The 16,873-nt window shown below is 42.6% G+C and overlaps 2 protein-coding genes across 6 annotated transcripts in view; one reads left to right on the plus strand and one right to left on the minus strand.

Moving 5' to 3' along the window:
- Window positions 1-13,609, minus strand: itgb1bp1 (integrin beta 1 binding protein 1). Of its 5 annotated transcripts, none has more exons than XM_014210208.3 (7): window positions 13,462-13,609; window positions 6,143-6,264; window positions 5,332-5,410; window positions 4,861-4,994; window positions 3,036-3,128; window positions 2,682-2,831; window positions 1-629 (listed from the first exon to the last, which is right to left on the minus strand). In XM_014210208.3, exons 2-7 carry the CDS (start codon window positions 6,212-6,214, stop codon window positions 558-560), a joined length of 600 nt encoding a protein of 199 aa, XP_014065683.1. In that variant the 5' UTR covers window positions 6,215-6,264; window positions 13,462-13,609; the 3' UTR covers window positions 1-557. The 5 variants fall into 5 exon arrangements, with proteins under 5 accessions (XP_014065683.1, XP_014065684.1, XP_082811595.1 ...); XM_014210209.3 differs by lacking the exon at window positions 13,462-13,609 and adding an exon at window positions 12,875-12,899; XM_082955469.1 differs by lacking the exon at window positions 13,462-13,609 and adding an exon at window positions 6,569-6,778.
- The window catches only part of iah1 (isoamyl acetate hydrolyzing esterase 1 (putative)), a 5,300-nt gene continuing 1,059 nt past the window's right edge, over window positions 12,633-16,873 (plus strand). Inside the window, 5 exon segments of the mRNA NM_001141381.2 lie at window positions 12,633-12,776; window positions 12,895-12,947; window positions 16,003-16,154; window positions 16,305-16,466; window positions 16,664-16,785. Of these exon segments, the coding sequence (NP_001134853.1) occupies window positions 12,714-12,776; window positions 12,895-12,947; window positions 16,003-16,154; window positions 16,305-16,466; window positions 16,664-16,785 (552 nt within the window). The 5' untranslated portion in view covers window positions 12,633-12,713.

Below are 16,873 nucleotides of genomic sequence, written 5' to 3' on the forward strand. Positions count from 1 at the left end.
TTCATTCAAATTCCTTTCCTTTATTGTACCATTTTAACTGATCCAATCCCATCTGGACCAAGAAGTAAGGGGAGGGGGATAAGAGGCACATACACATGTATTGATACCATCCCTTTGGTTTGTATAGGGGAGAGGAGTAAGAGAGAGGGATAGAGGAGAAGGGGGGTCCATGGTGGAAATATTGACTGCGACGTACCACGGTTACCACTTTCCCCCTTTTTATAAAGGAAGTCAGTGGAGTCTCTGGATGCAATATCTGAGACCTAGATAGCAAACCGCCACTTCCTTCCCAAGTACAGACATGAGGCCTCTGTACTTTCTAATGTATTTACATTAAATAAGATTAAGTTAGATTAAAAACAATAAAAATGGCCGTACTCATGATGGTCACCTGACAGGTGGATGGTGTGTATGGTCTGTAGGTGGTGTATGAGAGGTGTTGCAAAGCATGCTGGGTAAGTTGTGACCCTGCTGTAAACTATGGTTTCCAGGCTCCCGATTGGTCATGGTGCTGTGGCCACGTGAGGATAGTCCCCGTCCCTCAGGGCGACCACCTTTCAGGACTTCTCTGATGTCAGCACGCAGTCGAAAGAGGCAGACAGCACCTTGCAGATGGCCTGGGCTTGTTCCTGCACAGAGATGGGGAGAGACGAAAGGAAAATGACTTGTTATGAAACACACAGTGTGGGGAGGGATGGTAAATAAAAGCATATTCCAAATTAAATAAACACCACTGCCTCTTTTTTAAACCAGTTTTTTTCAAATCACATTCATCTCTCTACTCTGCCTGTCTGCCTGCCTATCTTGTGCAATCATTAGCACGGGAAGTGGTTTGGGGGTGGGGGTGCTGCAATTTTTTTCCACAAAATATTATTTTTGGGCCCGGCTGAAGACGTCTATATCGGTCTGCTAATATAGGACTAGTACTTTTGTGCTTTTTTTTTTACTAAATGTATTTGTATTTGAGGGTTTACCAGCATTTGTAACTTGAGTCAGATAATTATCTGTACAAAACAGTTCATCTGATAATACTTGTGGAATATGTTTCCAGTTTCTTGAAATACTTTGCAAGTGGAACTTGTTTCTGTGTGAAAACTGAAATGGTCTATTCATTCCTTTTACATTTTAGTAGATTCTCTTATCCAGAGGAACTTACACTAGTGATTGCACACATTTTCATACTTTTGTACTGGTCCCCCATGGGAATCGAACCCACAACCCTAGCGTTGCAAGCGCTCTACCAACTGAGCCACATCATCACAAACCACTTGATGTCTCAATGTACTCAATTACTGTATTGTACATTGTTTTTCTTCATGGTGCTGGAAAGTCTACAGGTACAAACCTAGATGACCAACCTATGTACAATACAGTAATGTACATTAAGTGGTTTGTAAGGATGGTAAATTAATACTGCATAAAGTGGTTGTTTTCCATGTTATTTAATGTGATGTGGATGTTTTGTGTCTTCACCCATAACTTTGCACATTTTTGATGTAAATGTTTGAGGACAGGGTTTTGTTCTTTCTGGATCCCATTAGAATGGTGATCACAGAGAAAGGGACAGGGCAACAACTCTTCCAATTCCAACTATTTAATCCTGCAAGATACTGTTCCTAACTATATTTTTTGCCAAAGCGGAGATGATGCAAAATACTGTCTTTGCCCGTACTACAGATGTGTATATAGAGGTCCACTAACTCTAGTAAAGGCCCAGTTACTTTTGTGAAGAAAAAAAAACAATTATATTCTGATTTTGTAGGGGGTGCTACAGCACCCCTACTTCCCACAGCTATGGCGCCGATGAGCTCAGGACAGACACAGCTATATTTGCATCCCATATTTCAGGTGTCTCGACTTTTCTTTTTACCCCCAAAAAACAAAACAATTCATTGAAGCTACAACAGTGTAGGCCTAATGACAATGGTCATTACACCTTTTGGTGTTTTGTAACAGATGTCTCTCTCCCATCATTAAATGGTGGGTGCCCTGTGCACTGTTTGGATGTGGGAATGATTTTGGAGTGGACAAACGTGCGCCGGTGGCCTGCTTTTTGAAGTGATTTGTTTCACAATCAAATGAAAATATCATGACTGGTTGTGTTCATGCCACATTAAAAGATAATACATGTTTAACGTTTAAATACATTGTCTTTACTTCCTAGCAGTACAAAATTGCAATTTTAAACAAATAGGAGAATGGATCAGTTAGAGACCCACCCAGAGTTTGACTTTTGTTGCATTTAGGGGTGGTCATGCCCTATATAATTCACAAACTGTTTCAGTCATTTGGCAGATGAGTTTATCCAGTGTGACTGAAGCTGACCGTGGGGCCATTGTGAAAGAGACTTGTCTGTCTGAGCCATTGAGGCCTGCTTCCTCAGTCTGCTGCTATTCTTGTGAATGGATGAGGGGTCAAGACAGGAAAGCTGTCGCACACATGATAAACAATTATCTTGCATTGCCTTGAATTTACCACAAACTGTGGTATGATAACAAGCTAGAGAGCACCCGTTTGTGTGGAACCCAGAATATTGCTGTGAGATTTATTCATATGAGACCGTGCTAGTCAGTTGTGTAGTGGGGGGGGGGGATAGGTGAGTAAATGCTGATCGCTGTTCGTGGTGAATGAAGTAATGCTCCCTATACTTTCAACACACACACACACACACACACACTTACCGCGCTGCTACACTGGTACACCCAGATGCTGCAGTCCTGCTGCTTGGCATCGGTGGTCTTAAGAGCCAGCAGGTTCTTCCCAGCCCCCAGGCCGTCATCATAACAGAGCATCCTCATTATCAGATAGAGAGGGTGGCGGTGCAGAACGTCCTATACAGGAACCACAACAATAATACACATTACAAACATCATTATAACAGCAGACAGACAAGACAATCATGTAGAGCGGGAAACAGTGCAGAACGTCCAGCTTAGGAGACGTTGCAACAACATGTTCCAACTAGAAAGGTCAAGGTTCAGTAGAAACTTTTGTGACGCTAGAGCATTTAGAAACATGGAAATGGAATCACTCACACACTGATCCATGGAGGCCACTTTGACTCCATACTTGGACACTCCCAGTACCATCTCCTCATCTCCAGGCACAAACGGCAGCTTTCCATCTTGCTATGGAAGGAACACGACAGATACTCTTCTTTCTACATATAGAGTGACTTGTCAAAGAGGAAACAGAGGCTGCCTCTGCCTCGCACCACTCCAACATTAATCTACATCACCATAATCAATCACCATCATCAAATTGAGTGATTATACAGTAATGAATTGGTCTCCACTGCACTGCATTGAACCTGTACGTATAGTACTGCATTCTGATTAGAGGTCGACCGATTATGATTTTTCAACGCCGATACTGATACCGATTATTGGGGGCCCCCCCCCCCAAAAAAAAAAAGCCGATACCGATTAATCTGCCGATTTTTATATATATATTTGTAATAATGACAATTACAACAATACTGAATGAACACTTATTTTAACTTAATATAATACATCAATAAAATCTATTTAGTCTCAAATAATGAAACATGTTTAAATAATGCAAAAACAAAGTGTTGGAGAAGAAAGTAAAAGTGCAATATGTGCCATGTAAGAAAGCTAACGTTTAAGTTCCTTGTTCAGAACATATGAAAGCTGGTGGTTCCTTTTCCTTTAAAGTCTTCAATATTCCCAGGTAAGAATTTTGAGGTTGTAGTTATTATAGGACTATTTCTCTCTATACCACTTGTATTTCATATACCTTTGACTATTGGATGTTCTAATAAGTACTTTAGTATTGCCAGCCTAATCTCGGGAGTTGATAGGCTTGAAGTCATAAACAGCGCAATGCTTGAAGTGCAGTGAAGAGCTGCTGGCAAATGCAGGAAAGTGCTGTTTGAATGAATGCTTACGAGCCTGCTGCTGCCTACCACCGCTCAGTCAGACTGCTCTATCAAATCATAGACTTAATTATAATATAATAACACAGAAATACGAGCCTTAGGTCATTAATATGGTCAAATCCGGAAACTATCATTTCGAAAACAAAACGTTTATTCTTTCAGTGAAATACAGAACCGTTCCGTATTTTATCTAATGGGTGGCAACCCTAAGTCTAAATATTGCTGTTACATTGCACAACCTTCAATGTTATGTCATAATTATGTACAATTCTGGCAAATTAATTACGGTCTTTGTTAGGAAGAAATGGTCTTCACACAGTTCGCAATGATCCAGGTGGCCCAAACTGCTGCATATACCCTGACTCTGCTTGCACAGAACGCAAGAGAAGTGACAATTTCCCTAGTTAAAAGAAATTCATGTTAGCAGGCAATATTAACTAAATATGCAGGTTTAAAAATATATACTTGTGTATTGATTTTAAGAAAGGCATTGATGTTAATGGTTAGGTACACATTGGTGCAACGACAGGGATTTTTTGGCAAATGTGCTTGTTAAATCACCCGTTTGGCGAAGTAGGCTGTGATTCAATGATAAATTAACAGGCACCGCATCGATTATATACAACGCAGGACAAGCTAGATAAACTAGTAATATCAACCATGTGTAGTTAACTAGTGATTATGTTAAGATTGATAGTTTTTTATAAGATATGTTTAATAATAGCTAGCACCTTACCTTGGCTCCTTGCTGCACTCGCATAACAGCTAGTCAGCCTGCCACGCAGTCTCCTCGTAGAATGCAATGTAATCGGCCGTAATCAGTGTCCAAAAATGCTGATTACCGATTGTTATGAAAACTTGAAATCGGCCCTAATTAATCGGCCATTCCGATGACCTGTAATTCTGATAGGCCCATACTTTACATCCCAGATTTCAAGGTGTTTCCAGGTTTTTATTACCTGGGCTGCATCTATGTAGTTGATGAGTTCCAGAGGCTCCTGCAGGGTCTTACTCATCTCAAACGGCAGCTTCTCTATGGCTCCGACATACTTCACCCTGAACTCAGCACACGTCTCTGACGCAGCACTGTTACCTAAAGTTCACAGTTCAATCATCCATCGGCATTACCACTGGGTCATGAAGGTGTTCATTAGGCATCAAACAGAAGAAAATGAAGTGAAACAGGGAGGGACTACCAAAAAGACACACATTTTAGTCGTCCATTGCAAAACATCTTGAAATATTTTGTTGCATGCCTTACAATGCACAAGAGCCAGATCTGAAAGGACTTGACAAGTACAGGCAATATTGTTGGAACCTTTCCGGCACCTTCATCTGACTGTCAGTGAATAGGAAGGAAAGGAGATGAGGAAACTAGCCAAGGTCATTTCAGAGAATTGAGATGTGGCCATGGTTGTAGGTTTTCTTACCTGAGCTCTTGGTCGAGTCTGTGTCGAGGCTAGCAACAGTACTGGACCTGGAGAGACCTCCCAAACTGGAGTCTACTGACTAAAGAGAGGAGAGAGAAAAGCACACCATCTCACCATATTGTCTTGAGAAATGTTACATGATCGCCTGAAATATTGACCAAATCGCAGAGGTCATGGTTTCTGCTGCAATATTTGTGTATGAGAAAGAAAGAAACACATACACCAACCACTAATGAATAGAGTTTTAAATAACTCAAGCAGACGTCAATTCAGTAGTCCTTGACAGCATGCAAGACCTTAATAAACTGAGTCATGTACCCATCAGCAATGTAATCAGAGAGGACAGCTGTGCAGTAAGTGAATCGGTGGTAATAAAGAGTCATTTCTCCATCCGATCAATTCCGCCCCTTCGGCTCAACCATCTTAGCATTTGTTTGTTATTCACCACATGGGAAGCCATCTCGTATGAGACATGATTACTTTGTCCAGACAGAGTTGTCTTTTAACATGAATGAAAGCCACTGTCAGATGTGAGGGATCTTCTAATGAGGTTATAATCAGTCTAACCCGTCTGTCTGTCTGTATGTCTGCCCCCCCCCCCAGAGACTATGTAGACAGGTGAACGCAACACAAGGGAAGCGCAAAGGAAGCTCCCTATTGGAGGACTAGGTGGAGCTTCCACCATACTGATTACATCTATCCACTTCAGATCAACTAGAGGGCATCAAGGGACGAGGGAAGATCCACATTTTCTGGGTTTGGAATTTAGACCACGACAGTGTAGTCTGTAATGTAATGTATAATGGCCCACCTTGCTCTTGGTACTGATCTCACTGCTTTGGGAGCTGCTGCTGCTGTGACGCTTTTTGACCTTCCGGAACATTCTTCACCATGACGGCCAACACTCCACCAGCCCCCAGCAGACACCACTGTCTGGTGAAGACAAGGAGATTTTGTTGTGATGGTCCCAGCACTACACAGGGCAATCAATCCATGTGAATTGGCTTGTGGTCTACAGACACTAGAGAATGAGATGAACCCATCCACCAGTTGTGAAGGTGGTGGTGAGACATGTATTACAAAGTTATTACAAAGAATAGTAGTATTTACTTCCGAAATAAAAAATTATAATTTTGAAATATCGTTTTGAAATGGAATTCCATACATAAATATTGTGTGACATTATGAGACTAACTGCTGCCACACAGTGAATGCATAATATTCAAGTCCTGCATACTACCACTCCCACCGTCACAACTCAAGAGCTTTCTCCAACTTATTAAGAATCAACAGGCTGACACACGCGCGTCCCTGCAAATGGTGTCTGGAGTCGGCTGGCACTCAATGAAAGTCCATTGTCCCGAACTTTGTCAATGAATGCCCCGTGTAACGGAAACCCGTTGCTATGATAAACAATTTACCCCACCCACACCCTTATCGACGTATCCGCACACGCTCAAAAAAAAGGTTGAAATGATCGTGTATTTTTACAGAAAATGCCAAACGGGAGCACTACGCACAAACACACAGGGCATACCTCAGTTTGAAACTTGTTCTAGGCCAGTTTGGGGCTGTTTTGGGGTGTTGTTCATCAAAGGAGCAGGGCTGTGGCTCTTTCTGTGTAGGCGAGAGCGCGACTCGCATAGACACTTCACTTCCTCTGCAGTTCCACCCAACACCACATTAAAGGGGACGCAACTTAGTTATATTTCTATCAATATTGTCAACTTTGTTACTTTGTAACAAATAACGCGGCCGCTCCACCCACAGTGCAATATTGTAACAAAGTATGAACATGAATTGATACTTTTGTTTCAGCTGCCACAAACACGAGTCTACGGTGTGATGTTGCTTTTTAAAACCGTGATTGAATTGAGCGCTAAAAACTAAAAGTTCTAAACCAATGTATATTCAGTATCTATCAATCAAAATATGAAAAGGTTTTCTAAGATGAGCAAATCATTTCATTATGTCGGAACTAAAAAGATGGCTTGAGTGTTCTTCGGTCTTATTTTGACGACATGTGTGCGCCAGACGGAAGTTCACACAAACATATGTCTGAAGGGAACTCTCAATGGAGAATATCATCATTATCCAGGTCATGTTTTTTTTTTTATATATAAATACTGTACTACTGCTATGAATGTACCACTGGAATACGTTACTTCTGCAGCATGGCTGTAAAACGTAAAGCAGATATGTCGGAAACCCACGGAGAAGTGCTGTGCCGAAAATCACCCCCCTGACAGAACCCCCCCTTCTAATTTCCTTAATTTTGTGGCTAGAGTCGAACAACTATGGCTGAATTATTATCCTTACACTTTCAAAAATCGTAGTCGAATAAGACATGGGAGAGATGACGAATTTTGGCAAAGAGATGTATTTATAGACTAATACAAATCAGTAGCGGATGTTGGTACGGGCGACATTGGCAGCCGCCCAGGGCGGCACTGGGCGGCCCCGGGTGCGGGCGCTGAAGGGGGGGGGGTTCGCCCAGCTACCACGCCGGGCACGTCCTTAGTGCAGCCATGATCGAGATTGCCGGAGATAAGGTAGGGAGTGGATTGAAGTATTGTGATGATTGAACTTCTTAATTTGTGTTTAGGTTTCCTCTGAAGTACACAACTGTACACAATATACTGTATGATGTGATATTGTTATTGTGTTACAGTTATTCTATTCTAATGCCTGTCTCTGGTAATCACAATGACAGTCCTCTGTGTTGGGGATGAATTATTCAACAACAACAATTCTCTCTCTCCCTAGCTGTATTCTCTCGCCAGGAGGACAGACATCTTAATGGCTGCCGAAATCCCCAGTGTCAAACCTGACATCCTCATCATATTATGTAACCAATAGTCAGTAAGCACGGTGATATTTTGTCCTTTACACATTGGCAGATGGGTTAAAACATTTCTCTCTCTCTCTCTCGTCCACATACGGCACGCACATCCAAGAAAAAAAATGGAGTGTGAGGCTCGCTTCTGTAACACGGTCCATGACATAGTGAACAGGGAAGCCCGCTGTCTCATATGGTTGTTATGTCCATATTCCATATATGGATCAATATGTCTGGGAGATTAGCTTGGGAGACACCAATTAAAACCGCTCTCAATGATGAAGCTAGGTCCCAGTGTGGTGATGGTGTCTCCAGGTATGATGCAGAGCGGCCTGTCCAGGGAGCTGTTTTGAGAGGTGGTGCACCGACAAGAGGAACGGAGTCCTCATCGCTGGCTATCGTGTGGAGGGTACCTTGGCCATGACTTAGCATGTATGGCTAAGTCATACAATCATACAGTCTTTTAGCCTGGGTGCCAGCATGTTTCTGCTTTAGCCTAACTGGCATTGTCTAGCCAAACAAGGTAATAATGCACTGTAGCGTCATTAACAGGCTATTGTTCTCACGTTGTTCCTGCAATGGAGCCTGGTTCTTCTGACTGTATCCATAGGTAGCCTAGTGGTTAGAGCATTGGACTAGTAACCGAAAGGTTGCAAGATTGAATCCCAGAGCTGACGAGGTTAAAATCTGTCGTTCTGCCCCTGAACAAGGCAGTTAACCCACTGTTCCTAGGCCGTCATTGAAAATAAGAATTTGTTCTTAACTGACTTGCCTAGTTAAATAAAGGTAAAATAAAAAAATAAATGTAAAATATGTTCCCTAGACTACACAGACCTGGCCATGAGCACAGTGAAACAGACCCAGGCCATCCCATTCACTAGACCCTACTCTGTGCTAGTGGGTCAGCTGAGAAACCTCATTGGGGATGTTGAGGATTTGGAAGCTACAGAAAAGACCTTCAAGAACATCACACTGGTGCATGAGGCAGGCATGGTGAAGCTGGAGGTGAGCATGCAGTATGTTGTAGTATGGGTCTTGTTCCTTAAGCACCAAACGGAAGAGAATGGACTGAAACAGGGAGGGACTACCTAGACTTGACTAACGTTTTCTGTTGCAAAACGTTTTCTGTCATGTGCCCTAATGAACATGACACAATGATGTTCAAATCAGGCAATGCTTCTTGCGGTATCAATAACAATTTATTTGTGGTGTCTGAGATTGTTGAGAAACTGGAATGTTTTCATCCATGTTTCTCTGTCGTCCACTAGTTTATTGTCAACCCGTTGAATGACATGAACGCTGATGTTGGAAGTCCAGTCCAACCCTAAAGCTCAGAAAGGTATGGCCATTGACTTTTACCTTTACCAGTATCCACTTGCCTTTCTTAATTGTCCCTGAGGGGAATAAATAAAGTTGTATTGTATTGAAACTATCACACAAAACATGTACGCACAACTATTTTAAAACCTCTCTGGGCTAGTGGGACGTCACAGTCCCACTCTATTCAACAGCCAGTGGAACAGCGTGGCGCGAAATACAAAAACCTCAAAAATGCAATAATTTTTCAAACATACGACTATTTTACACCATTTTAAAGATAAGACTCTCGTTAATCTAACCACGTTGTCCGATTTCAAAAAGGCTTTACAGCGAAAGCAAAACATTAGATTATGTTAGGAGAGTACATAGCCCAAAATAATCACACAGCCATTTTCCAAGCAAGCATATATGTCACAGAAACCCAAAACACAGCTAAATGAAGCACTAACCTTTGATGATCTTCATCAGATGACACTCCTAGGACATTATGTTATACAATACATGCATGTTTTGTTCAATCAAGTCCATATTTATATCAAAAATCAGCTTTTTACATTGGCGTGTGATGTTCAGAAAATGTATCCCCACCGAAAACTTCCGGTGAATTTACTAAATTACTCATCATAAACGTTGACAAAATACATAACAATTATTTTAAGAATTATAGATACAGAACTCCTTTATGCAATCGCTATGTCAGATTTTAAAATAGCTTTTCGGCGAATGCACATTTTGCAATATTTTGAGTACATAGCTCAGCCATCACGGCTAGCTATTTTGACACCCGCCAACTTCGGGGCACACTAAACTCAGAATTAGTATTAGAAAAATGGTATTACCTTTGCTGATCTTCGTCAGAATGCACTCCCAGGACTGCTACTTCCACAAGAAATGTTGTTTTTGTTCCAAATAATCCATAGTTATGTCCAAATACCTCCATTTTGTTCGTGCGTTCAGGTCACTATGCAAAGGGTAACGCGCGAGCGCTTTTCGAGACAAAAAAAATCAAAATGTTCCATTACCGTACTTAGAAGCATGTCAAACTCTGTTTAAAATCTATTTTTATGGTATTTTTCTCATAAAATAGCGATAATATTCCAACCGGACAATAGTGTATTCATTCAAAGAGGAACAGAAAAAACAGCGTGGTCTCATGAATGCGCATATCCAATCTCTTAGTCACCAGGCAGACCACTGACAAACTGAGCTACCTTACTCTGCCCAGAGAAAGGAGAAGCCTAAATCAGCTATCTGGAGGCTTTAAAGAGCCAATGGAAGCCTTAGAAAGTGCTACGTAACCCCACAGATACTGTAGTTTCGATAGAGAATCTAAAGAAGAACTACAAATTCTCAGACAGGCCACTTCCTGCTTGGAATTTTCTCAGGTTTTTGCCTGCCATATGAGTTTTGTTATACTCACAGACACCATTCAAACAGTTTTAGAAACTTCAGAGTGTTTTCTATCCAAATCTACTAATAATATGCATATTCTCGTTTCTGGGCAAGAGTAGTAACCAGTTTAAATCGGGTACGTTTTTTATCCGGCCGTGAAAATACTGCCCCCTAGCCCAGACAGGTTAAAGAAGGTCTCTGCCATGCTTCTTGTCTTCTTTCATTGAAAGACCTGTAATGTATTACTTTCGCGACTAAAAATGCTCTTGAAGAGTCGTGGAGACTCAAAGATATACAATGTTGAACATGGAGTTTTACCAGAACAGACTGAAGGTCATGCTACAAGAGATGTTTGGGAGGACTATGTGGATTTCAAAGATGGTAAAAACCTAACGGTGACAGTGGTAGGTAAGGTAAGACTGCATACATCTGCCTGGAAACCAGGACAGTGTCGTATGAAGACAAAAGCACAGAGGACGACTCTCTGAAGGAGATGATGGACCTGGCAGTGCAGCGTCTCTACGACGCCCTCAACCCTGTCATATGAGGGGTACAACCAGAGACATACATAATTGGGTCAAACGACCCCTGAAAGGTCACAGGGGGGTCATCCTGCAGCTACCTGAAGCAGTTGTCTGTTCCTCCCCAGACCTCCAACCCCCGTGCCTGATAGTTGTTTGATCAGGGGGGGGGGGGGGGGATGAAGAACGGAAGTCCAGGGGAAACGTCATCCTACTCCTCCCATACCCTCACTGATACTTCAAGAATGGATAGACTACTTGAGGGACAGCAGTGGCTGTCTGGATCTGTTAATACTATTAAAGATGGGTGACCACTGTAAAGTTCACTGCATTCTGTAACTAAGCACTGAGATGCATGGCTCAAATGCACTGATCTGTTTAGACATTTTGTAGAAAAAAAATCTGTTGATATAGATTGGGTATAGAAACAGCCAAATAGTGTTTGATCACCAGTATTATCAGTGATAGTGAACTGTATTGTCAGTGATAGTGAACTGTATTATCAGTGATAGTGAACTGAAAGCAAGCAGGTGTGGTTGCTGAGTTAATTAATCAATTAACATCCCATCATGCTTAGGGTCATGTATAAAAATGCTGGGCAGGCCATTATTTTGGCTACCATGGCCGTGCCCCCATAGGATGACAAGGCCCCCATCCACAGGGCACGAGTGGTCACTGAATGGTTTGATTAGCATTACAACTATACAAACCATATGCCATGGCTGTCTCAGTCATCTGATCTCAACCCACATGACCACTTATGTGGAGATTCTGGAGTGGTGCCTGAGACAGTGTTTTCCGCCAACATAAACGAAACACCAAATGAAGGACTTTCCTGTGGAATAATGGTGTTACATCCCTCCAATAGAGTTCGAGACACTTGGAGAATCTATGCCAAGGTGCATTAAAGTTGGTCTGGCTCGTGGTGACCCAACGCGCTATTAAGACGCTTTAGGTTGGTGATTCCTTTATTTTGGCAGTTACCTGTATATCATGGTTCTGTATCTATATTTGGAATGTTGTTTGAAAACTTGTTGTGATCTTGTTTTATGTCATTATGAAAGGTTATTTATTTATTTATTTTACAGTAAAGAAATGTATGTCATTCATCAAAATAGTGAAATAAACAACAAAAAGGCGACAACTTGTCAAATTATTGAACTCTGCCATTATTATTTTCACCTTCCACCTCCACACGGTAGATGGCGCAATTTAGCATGCGAACTTCTATCATTCAGTCAGCACTGCTTTCATTTCTAAATCTGAAAGTATAAAGTTAGCTATCGGCTCAACATTTGTACTAGCTAGCAATGTCCAAAATCAAGAACATAATTTGGCCTCAAGTCATTCTATTTGGCGACTCAATCACACAGGTACATTGTCTCATTCAGAAACGATTTGTTTGCAGGGTTTCGTCCATTTACAAATTGGGTTCGCTTGCTAGCTAGCAACTAGACAGTTCACTACTCACTTTTTGTTGATTTGTTTCAGTTTTCATTCCAACCTAATGGATGGGGTTCCGAAATTGCAAATCAACTAGCCAGGTGAGTCATTTTACATTTGCGCACATGGAACACTTTTAAATAGTTGCACGCACCGTTCCTACGTGCTTTTCAATGGGATGGCAGGTTGCCCATAGTCGTTCCATGTCATTTCAGGAAGCCCATGTCACCTCCCCATTACAGATTGTTCAGAAATGGTTTCTGTAGTTAGAAACATAAGATTAGCATTCTTGCAACACTATTTTGTTGACATCTAATTTGATCTATGAGAAATTCAGCTAATTGATTGCACCCAAATGTTCCCTTTTAATTGACAGGGTTCACACAATATTCAGTAACTATGGGTACCCAACCAAAACTTTATCCTCCCGTTGAGAACACGTAAGGAACCAGTCAAATTGTAAAAAGCCACCCACGGACCCCCACATCAATCCCACCCCAACAACCAGTATCAATGTCTGAACTAGCTACAGATTTATAACGGGAAAATGTGATTCGCCATTACCCGTTACAGGATAGGTACTGTTTGGTGAAGCACAGAGCATTTACCACTAACCTTAACTTGGCAATGTTATCATCGATCTCGATTCTGCCAAACATGTATCTTCTAAAATGTGGTTCGTGGCAGGTGGTTCGTTTTGAATTTGGAAAATACTCAGTTACTCAATTCAATGTTTTGCTCCATGAAGTAATCCAAAGTTGTGTACACCGCCATCTTGTCTATTTCAAATCTTCTCTCATTGATCGAGATGGATTACTTCATGGAGCAAAACATTTATTTATTTTAATAACAGAACATTATCTAAATTTAAAATGAACCAAAGGTGTTTTTGTCTGGTCACAGACAGCTGATGTGTTGTGTACTGAAGTCCACAATTGAATGGAAAAGGTGAGAGGAGGAGAGCATGTAGACAGATGCGAGAAGGAATTATATATACACTGCTCAAAAAAATAAAGGGAACACTAAAATAACACATCCTAGATCTGAATGAATGAAATAATCTTATTAAATACTGTTTTCTTTACATAGTTGAATAATCAATGGGAAAAATAATCAATGGAAATCCAATTTATCAACCCATGGAGGTCTGGATTTGGAGTCACACTCAAAATTAAAGTGGAAAACCACACTACAGGCTGATCCAACTTTGATGGAATGTCCTTAAAACAAGTCAAAATGAGGCTCACTAGTGTGTGTGGCCTCCACGTGCCTGTATGACCTCTCTACAACGCCTGGGCATGCTCCTGATGAGGTGGCAGATGGTCTCCTGAGGGATCTCCTCCCAGACCTGGACTAAAGCATCCGCCAACTCCTGGACAGTCTGTGGTGCAACGTGGCATTGGTGGATGGAGCGAGACATGATGTCCCAGACGTGCTCAATTGGATTCAGGTCTGGGGAACCGGCGGGCCAGTCCATAGCATCAATGCCTTCCTCTTGCAGGAACTGCTGACACACTCCAGCCACATGAGGTCTAGCATTGTCTTGCATTAGGAGGAACCCAGGGCCAACCGCACCAGCATATGGTCTCACAAGGGGTCTGAGGATCTCATCTCGGTACCTAATGGCAGTCAGGCTACCTCTGGCGAGCACTTGGAGGGCTGTGCGGCCCCCCAAAGAAATGCCACCCCACACCATGACTGACCCACCGCCAAACCGGTCATGCTGGAGGATGTTGCAGGCAGCAGAAAGTTCTCCACGGCGTCTCCAGACTCTGTCACGTCTGTCACATGTGCTCAGTGTGAACCTGCTTTCATCTGTGAAGAGCACAGGGCGCCAGTGGCGAATTTGCCAATCTTGGTGTTCTCTGGCAAATGCCAAACATCCTGCACGGTGTTGGGCTGTAAGCACAACCCCCAGCTGTGGACGTCGGGCCCTCATACCACCCTCATGGAGTCTGTTTCTGACCGTTTGAGCAGACATGCACATTTGTGGCCTGCTGGAGGTCATTTTGCAGGGCTCTGGCAGTGCTCCTCCTGCTCCTCCTTGCACAAAGGCGGCGGTAGCGGTCCTGCTGCTGGGTTGTTGCCCTCCTACGGCCTCCTCCACGTCTCCTGATGTACTGGCCTGTCTCCTGGTAGCGCCTCCATGCTCTGGACACTACGCTGACAGACACAGCAAACCTTCTTGCCACAGCTCGCATTGATGTGCCATCCTGGATGAGCTGCACTACCTGAGCCACTTGTGTGGGTTGTAGACTCCGTCTCATGCTACCACTAGAGTGAAAGCACCGCCAGCATTCAAAAGTGACCAAAACATCAGCCAGGAAGCATAGGAACTGAGAAGTGGTCTGTGGTCACCACCTGCAGAACCACTCCTTTATTGGGGGTGTCTTGCTAATTGCCTATAATTTCCACCTGTTGTCTATTCCATTTGCACAACAGCATGTGAAATTTGTCAATCAGTGTTGCTTCCTAAGTGGACAGTTTGATTTCACAGAAGTGTGATTGACTTGGAGTTACATTGTGTTGTTTAAGTGTTCCCTTTATTTTTTTGAGCAGTGTATATACAACAAGCTGTTTATGTGTCTGGTATGAAAGTGAATTGTGTTTGCGTGTGATCAGGGGTGTATTCATTGCGCTGATTCTGTTGAACTAAACAGGGATAAACATACCCAAATTTGTCTTATAGAAACTCTCGTTTACAATTGTTGGAATAATAATAGATCAGCTAGATGCAGGCAAGAGTGTGCAAGGTGATATTGAATGTGTCACTGTCTGTCACCTTGATTACTCAAAATTCTCTCGACCTGTGCACCTACGTTGTAAATTCATAGGCTAGGTTATACCAACCTCATGATGGGTACAGGGAAAATGTTTGTATCATGTAGTGGCCTAAACCTATCGATGTTACATTGACCTGGGTGAATGGAAAATGAATGACAGTCATCCAATATGTTGTAATAGAAATAAGGCCATGTTCATAAAACAAATAATCATCCTCCCTCATCTGTAAACGGCACCAACCACCACTGATATCAACCCTGTATCAGTGGTTAGGGACTTCCTGCTCTGAGGGTAGGGTATACTGTAGTAATACATTTTGATGTGTGCTATATTAGGCCAAATTGATCAAACAATGTCACTTTTGTCCACTAGAAAATGTGACGTTGTAAACAGAGGGTTGTCAGGCTACAACTCCAGGTGGGCAAAGATTGTCCTGCCTCGCCTCATCTCCAAGGACAGTGCTTCAAGCAACCACATAGCTGCTGTCACGGTCTTCTTTGGCGCCAACGACTGTGCTTTAGAAGGTAGGGAAAGTGCAACCTGTTACTCTCTAGCCAAGTGCTGGGCGGGCACAAAACCCTGCACACCCTTTGTGTTCCTTAGAACCAGGATTGACGAACACTGCTCTTGCCGATTTTATTAGGAGATCTGATATTGTCTCATTCTTTCTTTAGATAAGAACCCACAGCAGCACATCCCATTGCAGGAGTACTCCGAGAACCTGAAGGACATTGTCAAACACCTGGGGTCTGTGGGTGTGTCTGCAGACAAGGTCATCTTCATCACTCCTCCACCTCTGCATGAGCCAGCCTGGGAGAAGGAGTGTGTCCTGAAAGGTTAAAGAACACACACCCACCAGATACACTGAAGACAAGTCCTAATTCTTGCTCCTGAGCAATCGCATAACATTGGCCTGATGGCCTCAAACAGGTTATTGCATTTTGAGGACTTGAATGCTGTAGTGTTTGTGGTGCTGTAGTTCTAATTGGCTTCTATATGTCTGTTGTCTCCCGTTTTTCCTCTCTCCCTACAGGTAGTGCTCTGAACCGTCTCAACTCTGTGGCTGGCCAGTATGCCCAGGCCTGTGTGCAGGCTGCAGGTCAGTGTGGGGCAGACGTGCTGGACCTCTGGACTCTCATGCAGAAAGATGGACAGGTGAGACAACCAATGGAATACTTGTCATTTTGATGTTGCTTAGCTTTTTGGACAACGCAACGTTAAGGTCATTTTCGATCGAGCCCAA

Source organism: Salmo salar, chromosome 09, assembly GCF_965601325.2.
Source record: "Salmo salar chromosome 09, fSalSal1, whole genome shotgun sequence".
NCBI classification, from domain to species: Eukaryota; Metazoa; Chordata; class Actinopteri; order Salmoniformes; family Salmonidae; genus Salmo; species Salmo salar.

What these genes read in the sequence shown, in the direction of transcription:
- itgb1bp1 (XM_014210208.3), bottom strand. Translation starts at nt 6,214, where the DNA reads ATGTTCCGGAAGGTCAAAAAGCGTCACAGCAGCAGCAGCTCCCAAAGC. An exon ending in ACTACATAGATGCAGCCCAG is followed by an intron (nt 3,129 to 4,860) that starts GTAATAAAAACC and finishes TTCCTTCCATAG; the next exon opens with CAAGATGGAAAGCTGCCGTT. An exon ending in TGTACCAGTGTAGCAGCGCG is followed by an intron (nt 630 to 2,681) that starts GTAAGTGTGTGT and finishes ATCTCTGTGCAG; the next exon opens with GAACAAGCCCAGGCCATCTG.